Raw genomic sequence first — 24250 nt, 5'->3', positions numbered from 1 at the left:
GGGAAAGCAAATATGGATGCTGATGAGCAGTCTAGAAATTAGGTTTGGTTTGAATTTAGCCTTTGCCACCAATTTCAGGCATGTTCTTTGACAAGTTACTTCACTATCTAAGACTCTATTTCCTTATCTATACAATGTTGGTACTGGACTAGTGAAATCTCATGTCATGGGATGAGATGATATATGCCTGTAATCAGAGCTACTTGGGAGGCTGAAGTGGGAAGAGCACAGATTCAAGGCCAGCTTGCAAAATTTAGCAAAATCCAGTCTCAAAAAAAATTTTTTTAAGTTGTAGATGGACACAATAGCTTTATGTATGTATGCATCTATGTATGTATATGTGTGGGTGGGGTATTGAGGATCTGAACCAGTGCCTCATACAAGGCAAGCACTTTACCACTGAGCCACAACCCCAGCCCTCAAAATAAAATTTTAAAAATGGACTAAAGATGCAGCTCAGAGAGTGCTTGCCTAGCATATACTCTCTAGGGAGGGGGAGCATCTTTCTGTTTTTTTTTTTTTTTTTTTTTTTTGTACCTGGGATTGAACTCAGGGGCACTTGACCACTGAGTCACATCCCAAGCCCATTTTTGTATTTTATTTAGAGACAGGGTCTCACTGAGTTGCTTAGTACCTCACCATTGCTGAGGCTGGCTTTGAACTCACAATCCTCCTGAGCTGCTGGGATTATAGGCACATGCTTGGCTAAGTATGAGTTTTCATGTCAGCAACTTCCAAGTGATAACACTCAGATGGTATAAAGAGAAATAAAGATTTGATTGCCAGACATAGTGTTTCATACCTTATTCCAGCTACTCCAGAGTCTGAGATCAGAGTTTCACAAGTGTAAGGTCAGCCTGGGGCAACTTAGTGAAACCCTGTCTCAAAACTAAAATTTAAAAGGGTAGGGTGTGGTGGGGGTGGCTGGGGATGTAGTGCTAAGAATGTTTATCCAGCATATGCAAGGCCCTGCATGAATCAACCCCAGTACCCACAAAAAAAGAGAGAAGAAAAAGAGAGAAAAGGAAAAAAAAAAAAGGCTTAACAGATTAGCACTGAATGTATATTGAAAGAATTAGGTATTAGAAACCAAAGGGATTTAATTACAAAACAGTTACAAAATTATTCAATGATTATTCAATAGTCAAGAATTGACAATTTTTGAAAGTAACTGGTACAGATTTATAAAGGTCATAATCAGATGGTTTTAAAATAAATTTGCCAGGCTAGAATCTACTGATCATTCATTGATAGCTGTTTGCAAAGAATAACAGAATATAACTTCAGCTTACTCCTGACTTGAGAAGCTTTGTGTAAGAATATATTTTTGTCTCCAGTTTCTTCCTCAATATATTAGAAAGGATGAAAACCTCTTACATAGTACATAAAGTAAAAACATTAAGGTGGCTGAAATAGATACCTGTAGCCTCTGTTATTCCAAGCAACACAAAATTCAAAGAACAGTATTTTCAGCATGGATTCTGAGGGTTCTATGGACTACTCTGGTGCTAAGACAGAGCACACACTGGCCCACAATCTCGGCATGACCTTTAACCTTCCCCATCATATTAAATTATCAGCAGACACAATCACTCTCTGACAAACAGGTTGTGATCTCTTGAAAGGCAAGGGTCTTACTACTGAGGAAATAATATGGATGCTAATTTAATACAATCACTCAGAAGCTATGTGGAACTAATACAGTAAAATATTGGGTAGGAAGGGGATCAGAGACTATTGTTAACAACTTTCTGGTACTGGGAATCAAACCCAGGGGCACTCTAGCTCAGTTCTTTTTAAATTTTTATTTTAAGATAGGGTTTTGCTAAGTTGCCCAGGATGCCCTCAAACTTGGGATCCTCCTGCATCAAGCCTCCCAAGTCAGTGGGATTACAGGCATCCAGCCAGAGAATGTTATTAATATTAAAACATGACATCTGATTTTAACAGTGTCTATTTTAGGTTAGTTTTATAGCAGTGGCAAAAAGTCCAAAATATAAGCAAGCACCCAGCAGTTCACATACAAGTCATCTTTGGCTATCACTTATTGCCTTTCCATGATTAGTCATTTCAGAGATGTTCCAGACTACCATGAAACATATCTTTTTCAATTCTTATTTCATTGTTCAGATTTTAAAATATCCAAGCTGATTTAATATGGTACTTTACACACATTTTCACCTGAGATGGAATAAGGTGCTACTCTGCACCTTCTTATCTCAGTTCTCACTCAGTGAGTGCAAGGCAGAGCTGGGTGAGTGAGTGCAAGGCAGAGCTGGGTGGGTGAGCGGGTAGTGATGCAGGGTAGTACAAAAGAAGCCTTGGTGCTGGGGCCAGCTGGGTGATATGAATCTCAATTCTAAAACCAGTTGGTGAGGTGGCCTCACCCAAGTCACTCAGACACTTCTCAACCTCATTTTCTCTTTTGTTTAAAAAAAAAAAATCTTAAAAAAAAAAGTGAGCACTTCAAACCATAAGATATTTTATTTTCTGGGTCTTTTTTTTGGGGGGGGGGTTAAGGTTTACTAGGGATTGAACTCGGGGGCACTCAACCACTGAGTCACATCCCCAGCCCTATTATGTATTTTATTTAGAGACAGAGTCTCACTGAGTTGCTTAGCACCTGGCTTTTGCTTTGAACTTGCGATCCTCCTGTCTCAGCCTCCCAAGCCACTGAGGGTCCATATCTAGCACTATTCATCTACTTACCAAGAATACTTAGGTAAGGATGAAAACATCATTTTTCTGAAATGGGCAGGGAGTACCATTTATTTAGGTACCAGGGATTGAACCCAAGAGCACTTAATCACTGAGTCACATCCCAGCCCTTTTTTATATTCGAGACAGAAGTCTTGTTAAATTGCTCAGGGCTTCACTAAATTGCTGAGACTAGCCTTGAACTTGTGATCCTTCTGCTTCAGCCTCCCAAACTGCTGGGATTACAGGCATGTGCCACCATGCCCAGCAGGGAGTACTATTTATAATAAAAGTCTGATTAAGCTGGGCATAGTGGCACGTGCTTGTAATCCCAGCAACTTGGGAGGTTGAAGCAGGAGGATCTCAAGTTTGAGACCAACCTCAGAAAATGAGCTAGATCCTGTCTCAAAATAAAAACTAAAAATGACTGTGGATGAGGGCTGGTGCTATAGCTCAGTGGCAGAGCAGTTGCCTGGCATGTATGAGGTACTAGGTTCGATCCTCAGCACCACATAAAAATAAAAAAGCAAATAAAGGCATTCTGTCCATCTACAACTACAAAAAATTAAAATAAAAAAATGACTGTGGATGAAGCTGAATGGTAACATGCCCTAGGGTTTAATCCTCAGTACTATAAAAAATAAATAATACATAAATTGAAAGTCTGTTCAATGTCATGGTATTTCCATTTTCCTTTATCTGAATCTGCAGTACAATTTGGGAATATGAAAGAATGAAAACAAAAATCTTAGGGCAATAAATCAGAACTGCAACTGAGTATTTTCAGTCTTTTAACAATAAATTGAGAGCCAGACACAGCGGCACATTCCTGTAATACCAGAGACTTGGGGGGCTGAAGCAGGAGGATCACAAGTTCAAGGCTAGTCTCAGCAACTTAATGAAACCCTTTCTCAAAATAAAAAATAAAAAGGGCTGGGCATGTGACTCAGTGGTGAAGCACCCCTGGTTCAATCCCCAGTACCAAAAACAATAAATGGAGCACAGCTTATCAATTAGTCAAGCCCTCTGCTTTCCTTACTTTTCCTCATTCTGGGAGCTCTAAATTCAGGCTCCAACCTCTGGGTTTCTGAGGTATGACTTCCTGCTGGGACTGGCCAAAACTCAGGTGTCAATTGAACCAAATAAAAATATTTCTGGCAGGGCTGGGGTTGTAGCTCAGTGGTACAGTACTTGCCTAGAACGTGTAAAGGCACTGGATTCAATCCTCAGCACCACATAAAAATAAATAAATAAAATATAAGCATTGCGTTCATCAACTGAAGAATTAAAAAAAAATATATATATTTCTGGCAAACAAATCTATGATGTAGAGTTGTATACATAAATTATTAGCAATTTTGATAAACACAAAATTTTGGGTTTTTTATTAACATTTTTTTAGCTGTAGATGGACACTGCCTTTATTTATTTTTATGTGGTGCTGAGGATCAAATCCAGTGCCTCACACATGCTAGGCAAGCACTCCACCACTCAGCCCCAGCCCAAGCCCCGTTATTTCTAATAAATACTAATCTTGAGCCAGGTGTGGTAGTGCATGCCTGCAATCCCTGAAACTAAGGAGGTGAGGCCAGAGAGTGACAAGTTTGAGGCCAGCCTCAGCAACTTAGCAAATCCCTAAGCAACTTAGACCCTGTCTCAAAAAAGGCGGGGGGTGCAGGGGGAAAGGCTAAGGATGTGGCTCATTGGTTACACACCCCTGGGTTCAAATGCTGGGACCAAAAAACAAAACAAAATAAATTAATGCTTGCAATTTCATTTCTCACTTCAACTTTAATGTATATACGCATGAATTTACTGATTTATGTAAACCCTAGTCCACTAAGTAGATGCCAACTTAAGAACTGGTAGAAGAGTAAAGAATTTTTTATGCCTCTAATACCCTTTAAAAAGTAAGATGGGGCTGAGCATAGTGGCAAATGCCTGTAATCCCAGCAGCTCAGGAGGCCAAGATGGGAGGATCGTGAGTTCAAAGCCAGCCTTAGCAATGGGCAAGATGCTCAGTGAGACCCTATCTCTAAATAAAGTAGAAAATAGGGCTGAGATGTGGCTTAGTGGTTGAGTGCCCCTAAATTCAATCCCTAGTACCATAAAAAAAAAAAAAAAGTAAGGTAAGTTAAAAGCCTAAAATAAAGAGTCAACGGCTCTTAACACCAGGGCTAACAGGTTATGTAGGTCATAGCATCTGGCCCACTTTTGGCAGCCACCATCCTCAACTCCCTCTACTCCAACACCTGGGTTTGCCTGTGCCACCATAACAGAAGTAGAATCAGAGCTATCAACAATATCTGCTGTTAAAAACAAAACTTTTACCTCCAAGCAATGTTCAAATTAGCAGTCCACTGGAATGCTATTTCTACATATAACAACGAGGTGCTTGCATAGCAGCAGTCCTCTCCTTCAGAGCTATTTCCCATTTTTAAGGATTCAAAGTTAGAGCTGACAAAAACAGTATGGTATGAAATCTCACAACCCAATAAGAAAAGTCAAGGTAATCCAGGGCACTCCCACTTTGTCACATTGCTACATACACAAAACTCCAAAAGCACTTTCTAATGAGCATTTTAGTAAAGGATTTTGAGTACTATTAGACTCAATGTTATTTCCTTTGGTGGGGAAGGGTGGAAGTAATACTGGGGACTGAACCCATGTTAGGAGGCAAGGGCTCTAACCACTGAACAACACTCCAAGACCTTTATAAAGGTTTATTTTGAGACACTGTCTTATCCTAAATTGCTCATGCTGGCCATGAACTTGTATTCCTTCCATTGGCCCCAGCCTCCTGAAAAGCTGGGATTTATAGGCAAGCACCACCATGCTCAAAATATTATTTTCCCTTAAGACTACATTGAACATTCACTAGAATTTTGTCAAGTTCATCTTTTATTTTTCTAAGAGAGAAAGAGAGAGAAAGAGAGAGAGAGAGAGAGAGAGAGAGAGAGAGAGAGAGAGAATTTTTTTTAATATTTATTTTTTAGTTTTCGGCGGACACAACATCTTTGTTTGTATGTGGTGCTGGGGATCGAACCCGGGCCGCAGGCACTACCGCTCGAGCCACATCCCCAGTCCTCAAGTTCATTTTTAAAAAAAAATATTTTTTAGTTGTTGATGGATATTTATTTATTTATTTATTGTACTGAGAATTGAACCCAGTGCCTCACATATGCTAGGCAAATGCTCTACCACTGAGCTACCACCCAAGACCTCAAGTTCATCTTTTATTCCTTTTCTAAAACCCCAATATTAAAGGTGTAATTTAGTCTCTGGGTATTAATTTAAGGAGATGGTCACAAGTTTGAGATCAGCCTCTTGACAAGACCCTTAGCAACTTAGCAAGACCCTGTCTCAACATAAAAAATAAAAAGGAATGGTGATGTATTTCAGTCAGTTGTAAAATGCCTGTGTACTCAATGCCCAGTGCCAAAAGAAAAATTCAGATGATATCTATGGTAGCCTGCTGTCTCAATTTATTCTTTTTTAATAACTGAGATTTAACTAGCCACAATGGCTGCTCAGCTACAGACTAGATTTCCTTGCTTTCCCCATGTAGCTAAAGTATGGCCATTGAAATTTCTCTAATGTTGACAGGTATGGTGGCGCACACATGTAATCCCAGAGACTTGGAAAGGTGAGGCAGGAGGATCGCAAGTTCAAAGTCAGCCTGACTTAGGGAGATCCTGTCTCAAAAAAATAATTAAAAAGCCTGGGGATATGGTTCATCAGTTAAACATCCACAGTTTCAATCCCTGGTACAAAACCGAAATCCAACTCCAATGTATGATAAGCAAAACACTAATGTTTACATCTTTCTCATCACTTGCTTGGCTTTCTCTTTCTCTTTCCCTCCCTTCCCCCACACCTTGCTTCAGGATAAGATTCAGCCCTGCAAGTGATGACTGTTTTTGACAAAACTTAGAGGAGAAAGAAACAATAACTCAAAAGGAATTCTGATCTGAGTTACCATAAGGTTTGAGAGAAACTTCTAATATGATTAAAGCATTATACTTTAGGATCTTCATTACATTAGCTTAGCTTATACTAATGAAAATAAAACTCAACACCATAATGGGAACCCAGAAAGGATATTTATGTATTTTAAGCAAGATACCAACTCAAGGTTTCTCAGACCAGGTTTTTAACTGACATGTTATTGTTACTATTATTATTCCTTTTTTCCACCCAGGGCTAAGGATAGAACTCCAGGGCCTTACTCCAGGCTTTACCAGCTAGGCAAGCACTCTGCCTCTGAGCTAAACTTCTAACCCCCTATTATTATTTTGAGATGAGATATTGCTAAGTTGCCCAGGTTACCCTCAAATTGCTGGGCTCAAGCAATCTTCCTGCCTCAGCCTCTTGAGTAGCTGGGACTGTAGGCCTATGCCATTGCACTCAGCTTTTTAACTAATTTGTTTTATTTTTTTCCTGCTTTGGCAATCAAACCAGGGGTGCTCTGCCTGAGCTACATCTCCAACCTCAAATTTGCAATCCTCCTGCCTCAGCCTCCTCAGCTTCTGGGTTACAGGCATGCACCAACCACGGCCAGCTAGACTCCTTTCTTTTTAAGAAACTTTTGATGTGTGTGATGTCAGATCTTTTTTTAAAAAATTATCTGTAACAAAACACTTTACAAACATTAAAGCTCCAGCTGAGGAAAATAGTACACAGGTAATTGAAAGAATATTCAAATATTGGTGTGTACTTTTTTTATCAGCAAAAACTGAAACATGAAAAAATAAGCTGTTCTTTTCAATTTGGGTCAATGTGAGTCTGAGAGAGTACCTGGCATCCTGTCATCCACTGCCCACCCGCCATGCTGGGAACTGAAATATGGGCTTCATGCATGCTAAGCACATGCTCTACCACTGAGCTACATCCTCAGTCCCTCAAAAATATTTTAGAATTATCAGAAGATCCCTTTATTTTCTCTAAAAAATCCTGTCAACTGTTGACTTCCAAATCTATTACCTCAAGGGGGCACAGTTCTGGGTTTCAGAGCTATAAATCCATAGAATTCATTCTATGACATGTGCTCTAGGGTCCTTTTCATGACCTGCTCCATCAATTTTCTTCATTCTCTATATCTTTTATCAGTCTCAATCTATCCATCTTCCCCTCCTTGATGTTTCTCATCATAGGTAAGTCTCTCCATCTCAAAAAAACAAGCAAGCAAACAAATACTAGACCTCCACATTTCCCCCCTATATCTAATTCTTTCTTTCAAGGCTTTAACATTTTCGTTTTCTAGTACCAGGGACTGACCTCAGGGATGCTTAACCAATGAGCCACCCCTCAGCCCTTTTTAATATTTTGTTTATACAGGGTCTCATTGAATTGCTAAGGGCTTCACTAAGTTGCTGAGGTTGGCCTTGAACTTGGGATCTGTTAGGTGCAGGACAGGCTGAGTAAGCTGTCTGCAGGGCTTGCCAAACAAAGTTAGCCTCAGGCTGACCTGGCCACTCAAACCCTCTGTCTGGTTATTATTATTTTTTTTTTTAAAGAGAGAGTGAGAGAGGAGGGGGGTGGGGGGGGGGAGAGAGAGAGAGAGAGAGAGAGAGAGAGAGAGAGAGAGAGAGAGAGAGAGAGAGAATATGAATTTTTAATATTTATTTTTTAGTTCTCGGCGGACACAACATCTTTGTTGGTATGTGGTGCTGAGGATCGAGGATCGAACCTGGGCTGCTAGCATGCCAGGCGAGCGCGCTACCGCTTAAGCCACATCCCCAGCCCTCTGTCTGGTTCTTTATCACCAGTTTGCTTCAAGCCCAAATGCCCAAGCACCCCCCCCCCCTGAAGGCCGAACACGTAGTAACCCCCCTTGTGCCAACAAGGCAGCTTGCAGACCCAGAGACCTCATTAGATTTGGGCTATAAAAACTCCCTCCTGGGGGGGGGGGGCGGGGCGGGGCAGCGCGCTCTCCTGCTTTCTCTCTCTCTCTCCTCTCCTCTCCTCTGTTGCACTGCTGTAATAAAGATCTCTTGGTTGCTCTGGGTGTTGTGGTCACTTTTCTTTCAGGATCCTTCTTGCCTCAGACTCTAGAACCTTTGGGATTACAGGCGTGGACCACCGAATCTGGGGGCTTTAACATCTTAAAAGGATGTTTTTACACTACTGTTTCTTACCAAGATTACTAGTGACCAATGTTTTCACACATGGGAAAAGCACTAAAGTAAACACTGAAAGAAATAAGGTTTAGTCTTGGTTTGGCTATGATGTGACTAGGGTGATTTATCTACTAATTTTTCTGGAAGCTTTTCTTACCTATAATATCAGAAAATTCTTTCAAATCTTCTGGTTATAAATCTCCTGAAAGTTTTACATACCCCCATACAGGAATCTAGTCACCACTATTATTCCTCTCATGATCAGATAAGAATGATGTGAGACCAGGGTAGGTCCAGCTTCTGGAAGAAGTCAGGGTTTTGGTGCTCTCTCTGATGAATAATACAGAAGATTCAAAATCCTTAAAATTTGCATGTAGACATACTAAGGCCCCTTCTAAAACTAAATTCATATTTAAACGAAATTCAAATGGCATTTAGAGAATTACAATGAATATGTTTACAATTTCCAGCACAGACTTTAAGTGTCTTTGAGAGTACTTGAAGAACTTGGTATTTGCTTGCATGCAAATACCAAGACTAGGGCTCAATGATAGGGAGGGTTGTGTTCCTGGACAGCTATTGAGGTCCAGAGCCCTGGTAGCCTCCTCCATCACAGACTGACTCCCCAGTATGCTGGCTTCCCTCCAAGTGAAGTCCCAGATGAACTAACAGTACAAACATGGGACTCAGTATAGGCCAAGGATAAACACTTTGGGTTGCCTCTGAAAAGTGAATACAACTTCCTGCTTTATTTCCATTCCATACTACCTCACACCAAAACTTAACCAGAATGAGTACTTGACCAGCAATAAACAGGCTAACACACTTGATTAACAACCAAATTTACCGAGCATCCAAACTACAGAAATCATACATATGGAGCCTCTCTCCGCTTCTTAATAAATCTAATTAAACACTTGCCTTTCATTCAAATCCAGACTAAAATTATAAGCACAAGTATAAGAGCCTAAATATGGTTAATTTGAAAAACAGAGTCTGGGTGAAAGTATAGCTTCAAAGGTAACAAGTGGTTCTACCAAGAAGGTGCCTGTGCATACCCCCTCCTGTGTAGCACATGCAAATTGAGCCAATGCATGCAAATACCAAGACTAGGGCACAAAAACAATGACACATTTCAATCAACACTCACCCTCTAGATTCTCCAGAAAGGAGCTGGACATGAGAGCTCACTGTGGTTAGGCCATTTCTCTGCTGAACCTGATGGCTGGTGTTCCAAGTCAGACATAAACTGCTCTGTGTCAAAGAAGACAAGATCACTACTGAATGGAACAAACCAGAGGGTGAACTTAATCCACTACAGTGCCCAGCCTGTTTTCTTCTATAATCAAGAGGAATTTACTTATCAATCAAAACTACATAAAATGCCTCCCCATATTTTATTAGATAATATAAATACTGGAGTCCAAATAGTTTAAGTAATGGATGATTTCTAATTAAAAAGGTAATAATTTAGTCAGGCATTGGGGCATATGCCTGTAATCTCAGCAGCTCAGGAGGCTCAGGAGAATCCTGAATTCAAGGTCTCATCAACTTAGGAAGGCCCTATCACAAAATATAAAAAGGGCTGGGGATGTGGCTCAGTGGTTAAGTACCCCTGGGTTATATCCCCAGTACAAAAAAAAAAAAAAAAGGCAATAATTTAAAACAGCTAAAATATTGCTTTTAGTGATCTTGAGGTATAAATTCAGTTTTAAATATAATAGTTTTTATAAAAGTATCAGCAATTCCTCAAACCTTCTGCTTTGACCTAGGAGGAATTACTTTTGGCCATTGTTGTATAACTTCAAACAAAAGAAACAAACTTTGGAAGAGAAAAATCTCTGTAAACACTAATTAGTACCCTCATCTTAAGCAGACAAAAGAAAAACAAAGGAGTTAATCTATATAAAACTCATCCTGCTAAAAGAGTAAAGTCAAACAAACAAAAAAACCCAGAAATCCTTTGCTTAGGCAACATTTTTCTGTCTCAAGTTTTTTTATTATTAAATTTGAGAAATCACATAGTTTTCAGGGTTAATTTAAAGATTCCAGTATGTGCAAAGTATTTTAGAGACTGAAAAAATATATATTTATTTCCCCCCCCCAAAAGTATCCTCTCTAAGTGTGCCCAATCTCTACAATGGAATCCTCCAAAACAGACTTCAAAGTGTGAGACATGTGATTCCACGTAAATCAGCACATAAATTATATGAAGGAAATGCAGGAACAAACTAATAGTCCAAAAGACACTAGTGGCTTTGGTGAACTGGCTAACTCAGTGGTAATTTCAGACGGTACTTTACGGAAATATGCAGTCTTTCAGACATCTTTATACTTCCTTGAAGCAGCAGTGACAGACCCAAAATATATCTCACTCACCGCTCCTGATCACAAAAACTTTGTCTAAACATTTATAGAAGAATTAACACCAATTCTTCAGAAACTTCCAAGAGATTAAAGAGGAGGAAACATTTCCTAACTCATCCCAAGGCCAGTATTACCCTGATGTCAAAACCAGACAAAGACATTACAAGAGATTCTGGAATGTAGTTCAGTAGTAGAGTATTGCACAAGGTCCTGGATTCAATTCCCAGCATTGCAAGGGTCAAGGGAAGAAAAAAAAAATCTTTTAAAAATACAGGTGCAAAATTCCTTAACAAAAACTAGTCAAACTGAATTTAGTACCACTTTAAAACAATTATTCACCATGACCGAATGGGTCTTACTTTCAGAATGCAAGGATAATTTGACATATGAAAATCAATGTAATACATCACATTAATAGGATGAAAGAGAAAAAACACAAGACGATCTCAATTGATGTAGAAAAGCATCTATCAAAATTCAATTCTCTTTAAGATAAAAACAACAAACTAGGCATAAAAAAAAATTTCCTCAACATGATAAAGGCTATGTAAGAAAAACCTTCAAGCTAACATATTCAACTGTGAAAGCCTGAAAGCTTTTCCCTCAACAAAGCAAGGATGCTCACTTTTGCCACTTCTATTCAACCTATACATGTAAAACTCTAAAGGATCCCCCTCACACAAAAATGTTAATGATAATAAGTTAACAAAGTTGCAGGATAAAAAAATCAACATAATTTCAAAGAATAATCCAAATAATGGAATCAATTCCATTTATGATAGCAACAAAAGGAACACAATACTAAACAATTAACCAAGGAGGCAGGAGATTTCTAAAATGAAAACTACACAGATTAAAGAAACTAAAGAATGAAAAAAAAATAAAAGGAAAATATCCCATGTTCATGGGTTGGAAGACTAATATTGTTACGATGACAGTACCATTCAAAGTGAGGTACAAATTCAATGCAATTCCTATCAAAGTCTATGACACATAGAAAAATCCACCCTGAAATTCACAGGGAATCTCAAAAAGCCAAAATGATACTGACAAAAATGAGCAAATTTGGAGGAGTCACAATTCCTGATTTTTAAAAAAATTTACCTGTACTGGGAAGTGAACCCAGGGTGCTCTACCCCTGAACTACATCCCCAGCAGTTTCTATTTTTAAATTTTGAAACAGGGTCTCACTAAATTGCCCAGGCTAGCCTCAAACTTGCTACCTGCCTGCCTAAAATCCCAGCTACTCAAGAAGCTGGGCAGGAGGATTGGAAGGCCATCCTAGGCAAGGCAGGGAGACCTTGTCTCAAAAATAAAAAATGCTGGGGGAATGTAGCTCAGTGATAGACTACCTGTGAGTTCATATTTTATGGAATATTCTACTAACAAAACCTTCCAGAATAGTGTTGTATCTCAATGATAGAACATATGCATAGCATGTGCGAGACACTGGGTTCAAAATTCCAGAAACCTCGCCCCTGAAAATCATCCAAGGACTCTTTCATGTTACAGGAGAGCAATATATTCTATTGAATATACAAGATTCAATATTATATAGAAAAAGTAAAGTACAGAATAATATATAATATCCTAGTAAAAATGTGGAAAAATATAATCAACTTTATAAATACATAAAATAACTCTGGAGTGATAGCCAAAAAATTGGTTGGTTAATTCCAACTGTCCATATAGAGGACAACTGAGTACCTAGCAGAGAGATTTTTCACTATGTACCATACTTTTAGCATCTGGAATCATATAAATGTATTAGTTATTAAAAATAATGATTATATCAATAACAGATAAAAATCTTACATTTCCCATTCCAGACAGGCATAGCGGCATATGCCTAAAATACCAGTGACTTAGGAGGCAGTGGCAAGAGAATCACAAGGTCCAAGCTACCCTGGATAACACATCAAGACCCTATCTCAAAAATTAAAAAGGGCTGGGGGTGAGGCTGGGGTTTTGACTCAGTGGTAGAGCACTTACCCTGTACACATGAGGCAATGGGTTTGATCCTCAGAACAGCATCACATAAAAATAAATAAAATAAAGATATTGTGTCCATCTACAATATTAAAAATAAAAAGGGCTACGGAAGCAACTAACTGGTAAAGCACCCCTGGGTTCAATCCCTAATACCAAAACAAATAACAACAAATCAATTTCAAAAGTATTTATAGATACTTTTAAATATACAATATGGTCTTCAGGGAATCTATCTGTTCCATATTCTCATAGAAGCTAAAATGCCTGCAACTATAACCATCAATCCTATCTTATTTTCCATCAGAAATTGAAGTTTCATGCTTTTCCTCTTGCCCAGATAAAAGGGATAATGCTACATTTGAGAAATGTTTTAAGGAAAAAAAAAAAAAAGAGTCAACTATCTTCAAACAGAGAAGAGCTGGTCTGGATATGTTTATCTAAGTCTATCAAAAGCTAAGATCCCTGGCAAGAGGTGCCAAGTCTGAGAACTGCCACAAATCACAGTTTAACTGATGAGCCTAAAATTAAATTATGAATCATTTGAAATATTTTTGTCCCTATGAATAATCTATCTTCAAAGAAACTTAAAAAGAGGACATGAATTTTAAAATAGAATAAGACACTGGCTTTAACCATCTAACATATGACAGGCTTTACAAAGTTACTAGGTTGTTGTGTTTACAGAGGCAAGATTATATAAAGTCATCAATCACAGCTCTTTTAGAAATCACTTAACATTTGAGACAATTTAAATTTCAGATAGACCTGGATTCAAATGTAAGTTTCAGTATTTGTGGTGTTTTAACAATACGATAGTACTTAAGCTCCCTGAGCCAAGTCTATGAAAATGAAGCTAATAATTCACATTTCAAGAATTATTAGGAAGAATGTGCCTCTAGCAAAGTGCCTACCACATTACTCAATAAAATGGGAGTTTTATTATCAAGAAATAGTAATTATAATTGATAATTTTTGTTTTGGTTTGTTTGGGACTAGGGAGTGAATGTAGGGGCACTTAACCACTGAGCCACATTCTAACTCTTTTTTCTTTTTTTTTTTAATTTTTATTATTAGTTGTTCAAAACATTACATAGTTCTTGACATATCATATTTCATACATTTCATTCAAGTGGGTTATGAACTCCCATTTTTACCCCATATACAGACTGCAGAATCACATCATTCACATATCCACTTTTTTACATACTGCCATATTAGTGTCTGTTGTGTTCTGTTGCCTTTCCTATCCTCTACTATCCCCCCTCCCCTCCTCTCCCCTCCCCTCCCATCTTCTCTCTCTACCCCATCTACTGTAATTCATTTCTCCCCCTTGTTTTTTCCCCCTTTCCCCTCACTTCCTCTTATATGTAATTTTGTATAACAATGAGGGTCTCCTTCCATTTCCATGCAGTTTCCCTTCTCTCTCCCTTTCCCTCCCACCTCTCGTCCCTGTTTAATGTTAATCTTCTTCTCATGCTCTTCCTCCCTGCTCTGTTCATAGTTGTTCTCCTTATATCAAAGAAGACATCTGGCATTTGTTTTTCAGGGATTGGCTAGCTTCACTTAGCCTAATCTGCTCTAACGCCATCCATTTCCCTGCAAATTCCATGATTTTGTCATTTTTTAGTGCAGAGTAATACTCCATTGTGTATAAATGCCACATATTTTTTTTATCCATTCATCTATTGAAGGGCATCTAGGTTGGTTCCACAGTCTAGCTATTTTGAATTGTGCTGCTATGAACATCGATGTAGCAGTAACCCTATAGTACGCTCTTTTAATGTCTTTAGGGAATAGTCCGAGAAGGGAAATAGCTGGGTCAAATGGTGGTTCCATTCCCAGCTTTCCAAGGAATCTCCATACTGCTTTCCAAATTGGCCGCACCAATTTGCAGTCCCACCAGCAATGTACAAATGTACCCTTTTTCCCACATCCTTACCAGCACTTGTTGTTGTTTGATTTCATAATGGCTGCCAATCTTACTGGAGTGAGATGGTATCTTAGGGTGGTCTTGATTTGCATTTCTCTGCTAGAGATGGTGAACATTTTTTCATGTACTTGTTGATTGATTGTATGTCCTCCTCTGAGAAGTGTCTGTTCAGGTCCTTGGCCCATTTGTTGATTGGGTTATTTGTTTTCTTATTGTTTAATTTTTTGAGTTCTTTGTATACTCTGGATATTAGGGCTCTATCTGAAGTGTGAGGAGTAAAAATTTGTTCCCAGGATTTAGGCTCCCTATTTACCTCTCTTATTGTTTCTCTTGCTGAGAAATAGTAATTATAATTGATAATTTTTGTTTTGATTTGTTTGGTACTAGGGAGTGAATCTAGGGGCATTTAACCACTGAGCCATATCCCTAACTCTTTTTTCTATTTTATTTTTTAGACAGAGGGTCTCACTGGCTTGCTTAGGGCCTCGCTAAATTGCCAAGGCTAGTTTTGAACAAGATCCTCCTCCTGCCTCAGCCTCCTAAGCAGCCGGGATTACAGGCGTGCATCACCACCAATAATTTTTAAATAAATATTTTGCAGACTTGTTATATGTCTGTCCACCCCCTCCACATACAAACTAGGGATTGAACCCAAGGCTTCAAGTATGCTAAGTAAGTAGAAATTGAACCCAGGGCTTTAATATTCTAAGCAAGCCTTCAAGCATTGGGCTACATCCCCATTCTTTCTTACTTTACACTAAGCCAGAGTCTCACTACTACATTGCCCAGAATGGCCTCAGTTTTGTGATCCTCTTTGCTTAGCCTCCCAAGCAGCTGGGATTATAGGTGTGTGTCACCACACCTGGTTCATGTGCTATTTATTTAACAGTGGCCTTTCTTGGATTTTTTCCTAGCTTTCGTATAAATTTTAATATAAAGTTAATTAAAAGAAAAATTTGTTGCTCACATTGTAAAACATTTATTTTTAAAGGTGTAGAATAATTGTGTCTATAAAGATACAAAGACATGCTTGATATAAAATACCTTTTTTCTTCATTGGATCTGAAAATTAATGTTTCTTATTGTATATACCAGGATAGTAGTGTCTAAGGTTTTGAATACTCTGCATAAGCCAGAATCCAAACCTACATGACATTACTTATGGGTCTTTTCAGTTTCTGAAATTATTCATCATAAATATGTCTAAGGCTGGATGGTACATTTATGTTCCTGAAAGAGGAGCCAGTGTCACACTTAAAGGAGATAGTTCAGTTATTAACTATCTTTTCCCCTCTTCTCCAGTACCCAGAAGTAGATTAACTATAATAACCTCATTCATGATACTCTCTCCCTATTAGCTGTGCATGGCATATTTTATTTAAATATAATTATTTATATAAATATGTAGTGAAACTATTATCTAACAGGTACACCAAAATGCTGACATAATTACCTCTCTGTTCCTCCCTCACACAAGCTTCCTGCTTTCCCCATTAAGTAACCATTTAAATCATGGGTTTATCATTTCCTTGCTTTAAAAAAAAATTATCTACTTAAAAGCAGGCTTTTCTGTTTGTCACTTACACACAGAACTGAAACAGCTAAGGTCATATCTAGAGACCCCGTTTACTGTCAAATTTGCAGTTGCCCTACATGTCAGGATCAGCATGCTGCTCCACAGAACCCGCAAGTGGCAGTGTCAGTTTTCACCACAGCCAGCAGGTCAGGCTATATTTAACATGCAACCTCTTCTCTGATAAAAAGCTGCAGCTGCAGCTCTGTTAGTCTGTGAACAAAGGAGGACAAATGGGATTCGAGAAAGGACTCTAATGGAAAGTTGTAACAGGATTCAGTTAGCTCAATCACAAATTAAATGGGACTACATTTAATGGTCTAAGACAGCCTAGTTTTACAATAGTGTAATCTTTAAAACATAACTGTGACAATTTATGTTTTAATGTTTAAAACATAACCATAACAATTTCTACATTTATTATAAAATAAGTGGTTAAATCTTTGGTCCCCAAAGTGGAGTAAATACATCATAATGCAGAGAAGTTTATAAAAAAATTACAGTTCTAAGCATACCAATTATAGCATGAATAGAAACTCATTGATAATCTGATGCTTTAGAACACACTTTTCAAGGTCAGACAATGATATATGAAGGGAGCTAAGGAAAAAAAAATAAAGGCAAGTATCAAAATTAGTCTTGAATAATTCCTTGAATGAGTATAGACTACAGCCTTCCAAGGGGACTGACTGAAAGAGAACTGCTGGGTTAAAGTCCAGCTGTTATTACCCCTAAGGTATGCTCCCTGAAGCAGGAACCATACATCTATTAAACACAAATGCTTCTGGAACTCTTTTAAGCTTGTAAAGTTGTTTTGAGGGGGTTCAAAACCACCTCAATGAAACTGAATGAGAATAACTGTCAAGTTTAGTCTTTGATACAAACAAAGGGGGATGAGTTTGAAAATAATTATAACTCACAATTTAAATTAACAGCACAATGAAGCTAAGAAAATCCCATGATCTCAAGACATAATGATAGTCTTCTGAAGAAGTAAGGTGATGATCCTAACCTATACTGAACTGACTAGAGTATGTTCCCTCTGGATGTCGCACTGTGAAAATAAACTTAAACATCAGTGAAGAGAAGGATTCAATTAATTCTGCATGATTCCAGAGGTATCAGAGTCCACATAAAACAAAAAGAAGAGCTAGAACTTCAGAGGCTTTGAGATGTTCCAAAGGAACCCAAAGAAATATAATATCACAAAGAACACTAAAGTGCTCCTCTGGTAGAAGAGGATGAAATAGAGAACATTTAAAACTTCATCTAATACTGAGAATTACATTAAGATGGTCCTAGCCCCTCTCATATAACAAGCATCTATGGAGAAAATGACATTTATGTTTTTTGTTTGTTCATTTGCTTTGTGATTCTAGTGATCAAATCCAGGGTCTTTTGCATGCTATGGCAAGTGCTCCACCACTGAGCTTCACTCACCAGTATGAAAATGGCATTTTCTTTCACTTATTCTGTATGTTCTATACTCTAACACCTCAACCCATAGGCTAATTATAAACATGATTGCTGAACTCCGAGAATCAGGAGACCTGGGTGTTAGTTAAGTCTTTACTCTCTGCCATTAACTCAAGTATATAACACTGTGTACTTTAGGCTCTGTGTAAGACTCATTCTTGATCATCTATCAAGTGTTATTAGAATATTTCCAGATGCACTCATATCTTCTCTTCTAAATGTCACGGATTTTATAATAAAATCAGGATGCTGGCCAAATCAGTAGGCTGAGGCAGGAGGATCGAAATTTTGAAGCCTGCCCTGGCAACTTAGCAAGGGGCTGGGAACATAGCTCAGTGGTAGGGTACTAGGCTAGCATATGTAAGACCATGGTTTCAATTCCCAACACTGGAAAAAAAAAAAAAAGTGTGTGTATGCGCATGCACACACACTCACAAACAGACATATAGCAAATTAAAGGTGCACAGAATACATTTAGTTTTTTCTAATTAGTGCTTGACATGACTGAGTTTGTATCAAATCCTCTGACGGGTGGCAATGAGAGAATTCAATAGCCAGTCCCTGTCCTCTGTGAGGCTACAATCTGAAAATTTTCTTGATCATGTCCCCTATATAATGAATGAAGCAAAAATAAAATTGCTTTTATATAATGCCTTCAGTCCCCATCTCTTCAGATGTTCTATTTTTGCAATACATCTTCATATATTCAAAAGGTAAAATCAATTTTCATAAAACCTTTTCTAGAAATTTTAATTTGTTGTGCCCTTCTTTTCATATCACTCAATCTGTAGTAAATAGGTTCTAGGCTTTGGTCTCTTTTTAGAAGGAAAAGTATCTTCGTTTCTTTTATTAAAAAAAAAAAAAAAAAGAGCTGAAATACCATTAGAAACCTGCTCAATAAATCTCATATCTTCAGTTACAACACAAATGAGTGATGAGGATAAGATCTTACCCAAGGTTTCAGGGTGAAAAGCACTATGAAAAATAAGTTTAAAACTGCCTAAAGAAAGTATAGATAACATTTAAAAAGCCTGTGTATATATGGAAAAGCCTTTATTTCAAATTTGTTTAGCATAAAAGTGGTAGTATCTTCTGTGTATATCTCCAGGCTTCATAAATAAGCAGTGACATTTACGCCAGTTGTGCAGAGACAGCACAGCAAGATGTTTAATACCAGATCCTGCAAGTGTGACATATCAGATGCAGCTGTCAACATGTGTTCATGCAGTGAAATTTTGCACACATATTCCTAAGAATGCCCCTAACTATCCAGATATTTTTTAAAAATTCAGAAACCTGCTTTAGCACCACAAGAAATAGACCAAAAAAAAACAAACAAACAACCTGAATCAAAGTCTCAGCTCTGACACTTACTAGTGGTGTGACCTTTGGAATTTCACTATTTACCTCAGAAGTAGAGGAATTGTAAGGTCCGGGTTAGATAATGAATAGGAAATTGCTATGCTAGTTTTTGGTGTGGTTCTCTTGTCTAGGATGTTCCAACCTTCATGCCTTGAAAACCATTCTCTATTGTACCATTCATTCCCTAGTCACAGAATCATGCTTTCCCAGACATACTTCCATTTCTAAGGTAGCTTTAACTGAATAATATACAAAGTTTCATTTTTATGCAAATAACAAAGCCAAGAATAAGCTATAAAATTATGACCTGAAAATTCTATCTTTTGGAAACTCTGATTATTGAAATGATTAATTATCCTATAGTTCTCTAACTGAATTATTTCACAAAATCAGAAATTTGTATACCAAATACATTAATAAAAATAAAATTTAGAAGGGCAGCTTGGCGGGCATTGGGGGCAGAACCCATTAAAGACGCTACTCCTAAAAAAAAAGAAAAGAAAAAAGAAAAAAGAAAAAAATTTTATTTCTGTGCCAACAGTTGGTAGTAGCAACAGCAAACCAAACATCACCATTACCTGACTTGGCAAGCTATCAATTCCACAGGGGAGCATGAAGGACACTTGTATGAGTCTCTGCAAGGACAGGAATTCTACTTGAATATATTCCTAGTATTCTCTGAATCTAGCTCCATTTCTTGCAATAGATGGTATTATTCAGCAATGTTCACTGAATTAATGCCCCTGAATTCCATTCTCTAGATACTGTGATTTTATTATATGTTCAAAGGATGCCCTAATTCAGCAATAAATACTAGTGGTATATCAATTTAAAGTATAGATTTTCCTACTGATGGTCAAAGTTATATGTATTTCTAGTAATAGCGATTTACTTATTTATGCCAATAGGTAATTCACAGTAACTATTTCATGACTCTTGGAGAAGTTTCTGAATTTTCATTCCTTTAAGAACACACAGATGAGGACTGAGGATATAGCTCAGTGGTGGAATGCCTGCCTAGCATGTGTGAAATCCTGAGTTCAATCCCCAGTAACTCCACCTCACCCCACATTCACACATATACATACACACGCGCACATGTGAGCACACAAACACATAAAAAAAAAAAAATCCCACATAGATGGACTTACCATCATCTAAAGTGATGTCTTGTAGACCAATGGTTGAAAAGTTAGGTTCCTGATCTTCAGGTTCATGCTTAATGCTCACAGTTGTCCCATCAGGTGGAAATGATGTTGGATCGCACAAACTGTGACATATTATAGACGAAGGTACAGAAAGACCTCCCTGACCTGTACTTTGTGCTTGAGTTGAGTGCTGTCCAGAATGTATTCTGGTGGCTGGAGATGGTGATGAGGCAGTTCCTGAGCTAGGAGATTGATAAGGCATAGACTGCAGCTGAGGGGACGGTGGCCCAGAAAGTGGTGAACTAGCCAAGGAACAAGAGGCTGCTGGGGAAGCTGTTGTAGCAGACCCTGAATGTGAAGGACCATATGTTATATGCTGCAACTGAGGGGAAGGCTGACTAATAACTTGGTCAGCCACCGGAGAAGAAACAGGTCTTTGTCCTATATTTGAACAATGGTATCCCATTGATTGCAGATGAGGCGAGGTTTGCACAGAATTAGGTGTATGTGCTAAGAGATGCCCTGTTGAGCCTGCATTTGAAGAATGAAATGGTATGGATGATAACGGTTGACAGCCAAGATTTACTAAATTAGGAAGAGCTGCATCCTGCTGATACAAAACTGGATCAAATTCTTGACTAGAGGCAGCATTAACAGGAAGACAAGTTGGTCCATTATACACAACATTAGTTTGCATAGACTGATAGGAAGACCCCACAGGAGATGTTGGTGTAACTTGAAAAGGCTGGTGCACAACTGAAGAAGGTAGCATATGCTGCTCTTTACCTGCTCCCTCCTCTCTACAATGCAACTGTGGTAGATGGGATGAGGTTACCATAGAGGCATATGCTTGCTGAATGGGACAAACCAAGCCTCTCGGTGCTGACAGTAAAAAGTCACGTGGGTTCCCTGGATCTGAGGAAGGCCTCTGGGTCTGGCCAGGATGAGGCACAGGCAAAGGTGGAACTGAAGACAAATCAATCTCTTCTCTGTGTTCTTGCTTCATCAAAACTGAAAAGAAAATGATCAGAACTATGTTATTATGCAATACATAAAATAATTATGGCAGACCTTCATTTTAAGTTATACAAATGTAATATGTATCCAAGCTGGGAATGGCAAACTCAAATACCTTCAGAGAAGGGCATTTTATGTAAAACACTGAGTGTATATATACATATACAAATGTTTGTATATGTATGGATATCTCTAAGAAGATGCACAAGAAACCACTAAGTGTTATATTCACTACTGGGAAAGGACAGAAAGGCAGAAGCAGGAAGGAGATTTACTTTTTACCATATACTTTTTATGCCTTTTAATGTTTTTCACTTTGTATATATTACCTATCCAAAAATAAATGAAGAAAAAATTAAACCCTATGGCTTAATAAAGCATTGAATTTGGAATCCTTGATCTGAAACCTATCACTATATATGAAAAGGGCTCAATATCCAGAATATATGCAGAATCCCCAAACTCAACAGAATTAGACTACAGATTTATTTTGTTCTTTTTTTCTCGGGGCGTGCGCGGGGGGGGGGGGGGGTATCCCAGGGGTTGAATTCAGTTTTAACCACTGAGCCACATCCCCAGCCCTACTCATACTTTATTTAGAGCTGTAGTGGAGGAAAAAAAAAAAAAAAAAAAAAAAAAACAGAACACTGAGTTGCTTATTGCCTAGCTTTTGCTGAGGCTGATTTTGAACTAGCGATCCTCCTGCCTCAGCCTCCCAAGCCACTGGGATTACAGGCGTGCACCACTGTACCTGGCTAGATCTGAATATGATCATCTAAATTGAGACATATAGGTATATGTGTTATGTGTATGTATGTGCATGCACACACTTGCACATGCCAGCTCTTTAATCTAGGATTGCTAATTAACAAGATCAAACCTAGAAATGCCATCTGGTGAGAGCTTTCCAGAGAATGAGCCAACAGGAGAGGAAAAAAAGCAGTGTTAAAACAAAGAGAAAGCCTGAGCCTGAGACAACACTGTTTCAGCTGAAACATGCTTAAAAAGCTAGTCTTCTGGTTAACCTAATTAAATGAGCCAGTAAGTTCTCTTTAAGAGAGTCTAAATTGGACTTCTATCCCGTGCAACTGAAAGATGCTAACTTACTTCAAGACAACCTTTATGAGATTATTTCCTTACCTTATAGGATGAGTATAATGAAAAGGAGATTAAAGATACCAAGGTCTTACAGCAGTTAAGCGGCATTAAAAATATCTGAACCAGGTTTTTCTGCCTCTAAAGTCCATACCTTTTATGTAGTACACTGTATTATAAAGATTTCAATTTGCCATTCCATCAAGCAAGCAGAGGCTATGAATACCAACCATTATTATTTATCACATCAAGCAGTATATTCATGATTTAGGATGAATCTTCCTGATGAAAAGATCTCTCATAGTAGGAATTAATGAATTTATTTTGTTTAATGAGCATATAAAATCAGCTTCCAAATTAACTACCAGTAAACTGATTTTAATATTTCCCTTAACAAGTACTGTTTATCTAGTTTTCTAAAAATTACCCGCTTCAAGTCTCCTATTGAAGAAACATGAAAAGGACAAAGCCAGTCACAGCTACTTAGTGACACTCTGTTTTAAATAATAAAAAGGGCTGAGGGTGTAGCTCAATGATACTAAACCCCTGGATATGATCAACAGTACCACCAAAATAATAATGATATTTTTAAAAAATAAAAATAATTATTAGGGGCTGGGGATGTGGCTCAAGCGGTAGCGCACTCGCCTGGCATGCGTGCGGCCCGAGTTCGAACCTCAGCACCACATACCAACAAAGATGTTGTCTGCCGAGAACTAAAAAATAAATATTAAAAATTCTCTCTCTCTCTCTCTCCTCTCTCATTCTCTCTTTAAAAACAATCTTTAAAAATAAAAAAAATAAAAATAAAAAAAATTATTATTATTTTCATTGCTCTTTTCGGGTTATAATTCCAGCTAACATAATTAAAATTTTCACAATCATCACAAAATAAAAGAACTTCATTTAATGTCAGAAGAGGACAAGAGACCTAAATCAAGATCAAACCTCATGTGACTATCTATAAAACTCCTGCCCAATACAAGTCTCTTCACACAATCATGGTCTCAATCTGAGAACTGAAAAGTTTGTTTCTATTCAAAGTCATTTAGTTAGTTCAGGAATTTGACATTCAATTTAGAGTCTTTTGTTTAGGCTAAAAATTGGTTACCTGATAGTACATTCTCACAGAAAAAGAGAGAAATGAATGCTTGTTTAGAGGAGTATTTGAATTCTGCATTTTATGCTGACATCCTAACAAGAACATAATGGGCTCATGATTGACCTGCAGTAAGCTCTAAATCTGGCAAAGCTAACCCCATCACTAACAATGAGACAAGAACACCAAGGACAGAGAGAAATGTTATGAGCAATCTTGTTGCTTCTGAGCACCACTGTTCAGGCCTCTATCCTGTTTCTGATTCTTGCTCAGGAGTTTCAAGTTCACCATATCTACTGGTTCCTGACTTTTCTTAAGTTCTCACCTATTGACTTTTATTCTGACCTTGGCAGAATTAGAACTGTGTCCCTAAAC

General features: G+C 38.0%; 1 protein-coding gene across 2 annotated transcripts in view; it reads right to left on the bottom strand.

Moving 5' to 3' along the window:
• The window catches only part of Nfatc3 (nuclear factor of activated T cells 3), a 97683-nt gene that overhangs the window by 2916 nt on the left and 70517 nt on the right, over positions 1 to 24250 (bottom strand). Inside the window, exons 9-10 of one of the 2 annotated variants that reach the window (XM_026404485.2) lie at positions 20668 to 21675; positions 9967 to 10070 (exon numbers count right to left, since the gene is read on the bottom strand). In XM_026404485.2, the coding sequence (XP_026260270.1) occupies positions 9970 to 10070; positions 20668 to 21675 (1109 nt within the window). In that variant the 3' untranslated portion in view covers positions 9967 to 9969. The remainder of the gene's footprint in view (positions 1 to 9966; positions 10071 to 20667; positions 21676 to 24250) is intronic. The other variant, XM_026404483.2, reaches the window with a different exon arrangement.

This window comes from Urocitellus parryii, chromosome 15 (assembly GCF_045843805.1).
Source record: "Urocitellus parryii isolate mUroPar1 chromosome 15, mUroPar1.hap1, whole genome shotgun sequence".
Lineage (NCBI taxonomy): Eukaryota > Metazoa > Chordata > Mammalia > Rodentia > Sciuridae > Urocitellus > Urocitellus parryii.
This window is presented reverse-complemented; position numbering and strand designations above follow the sequence as displayed.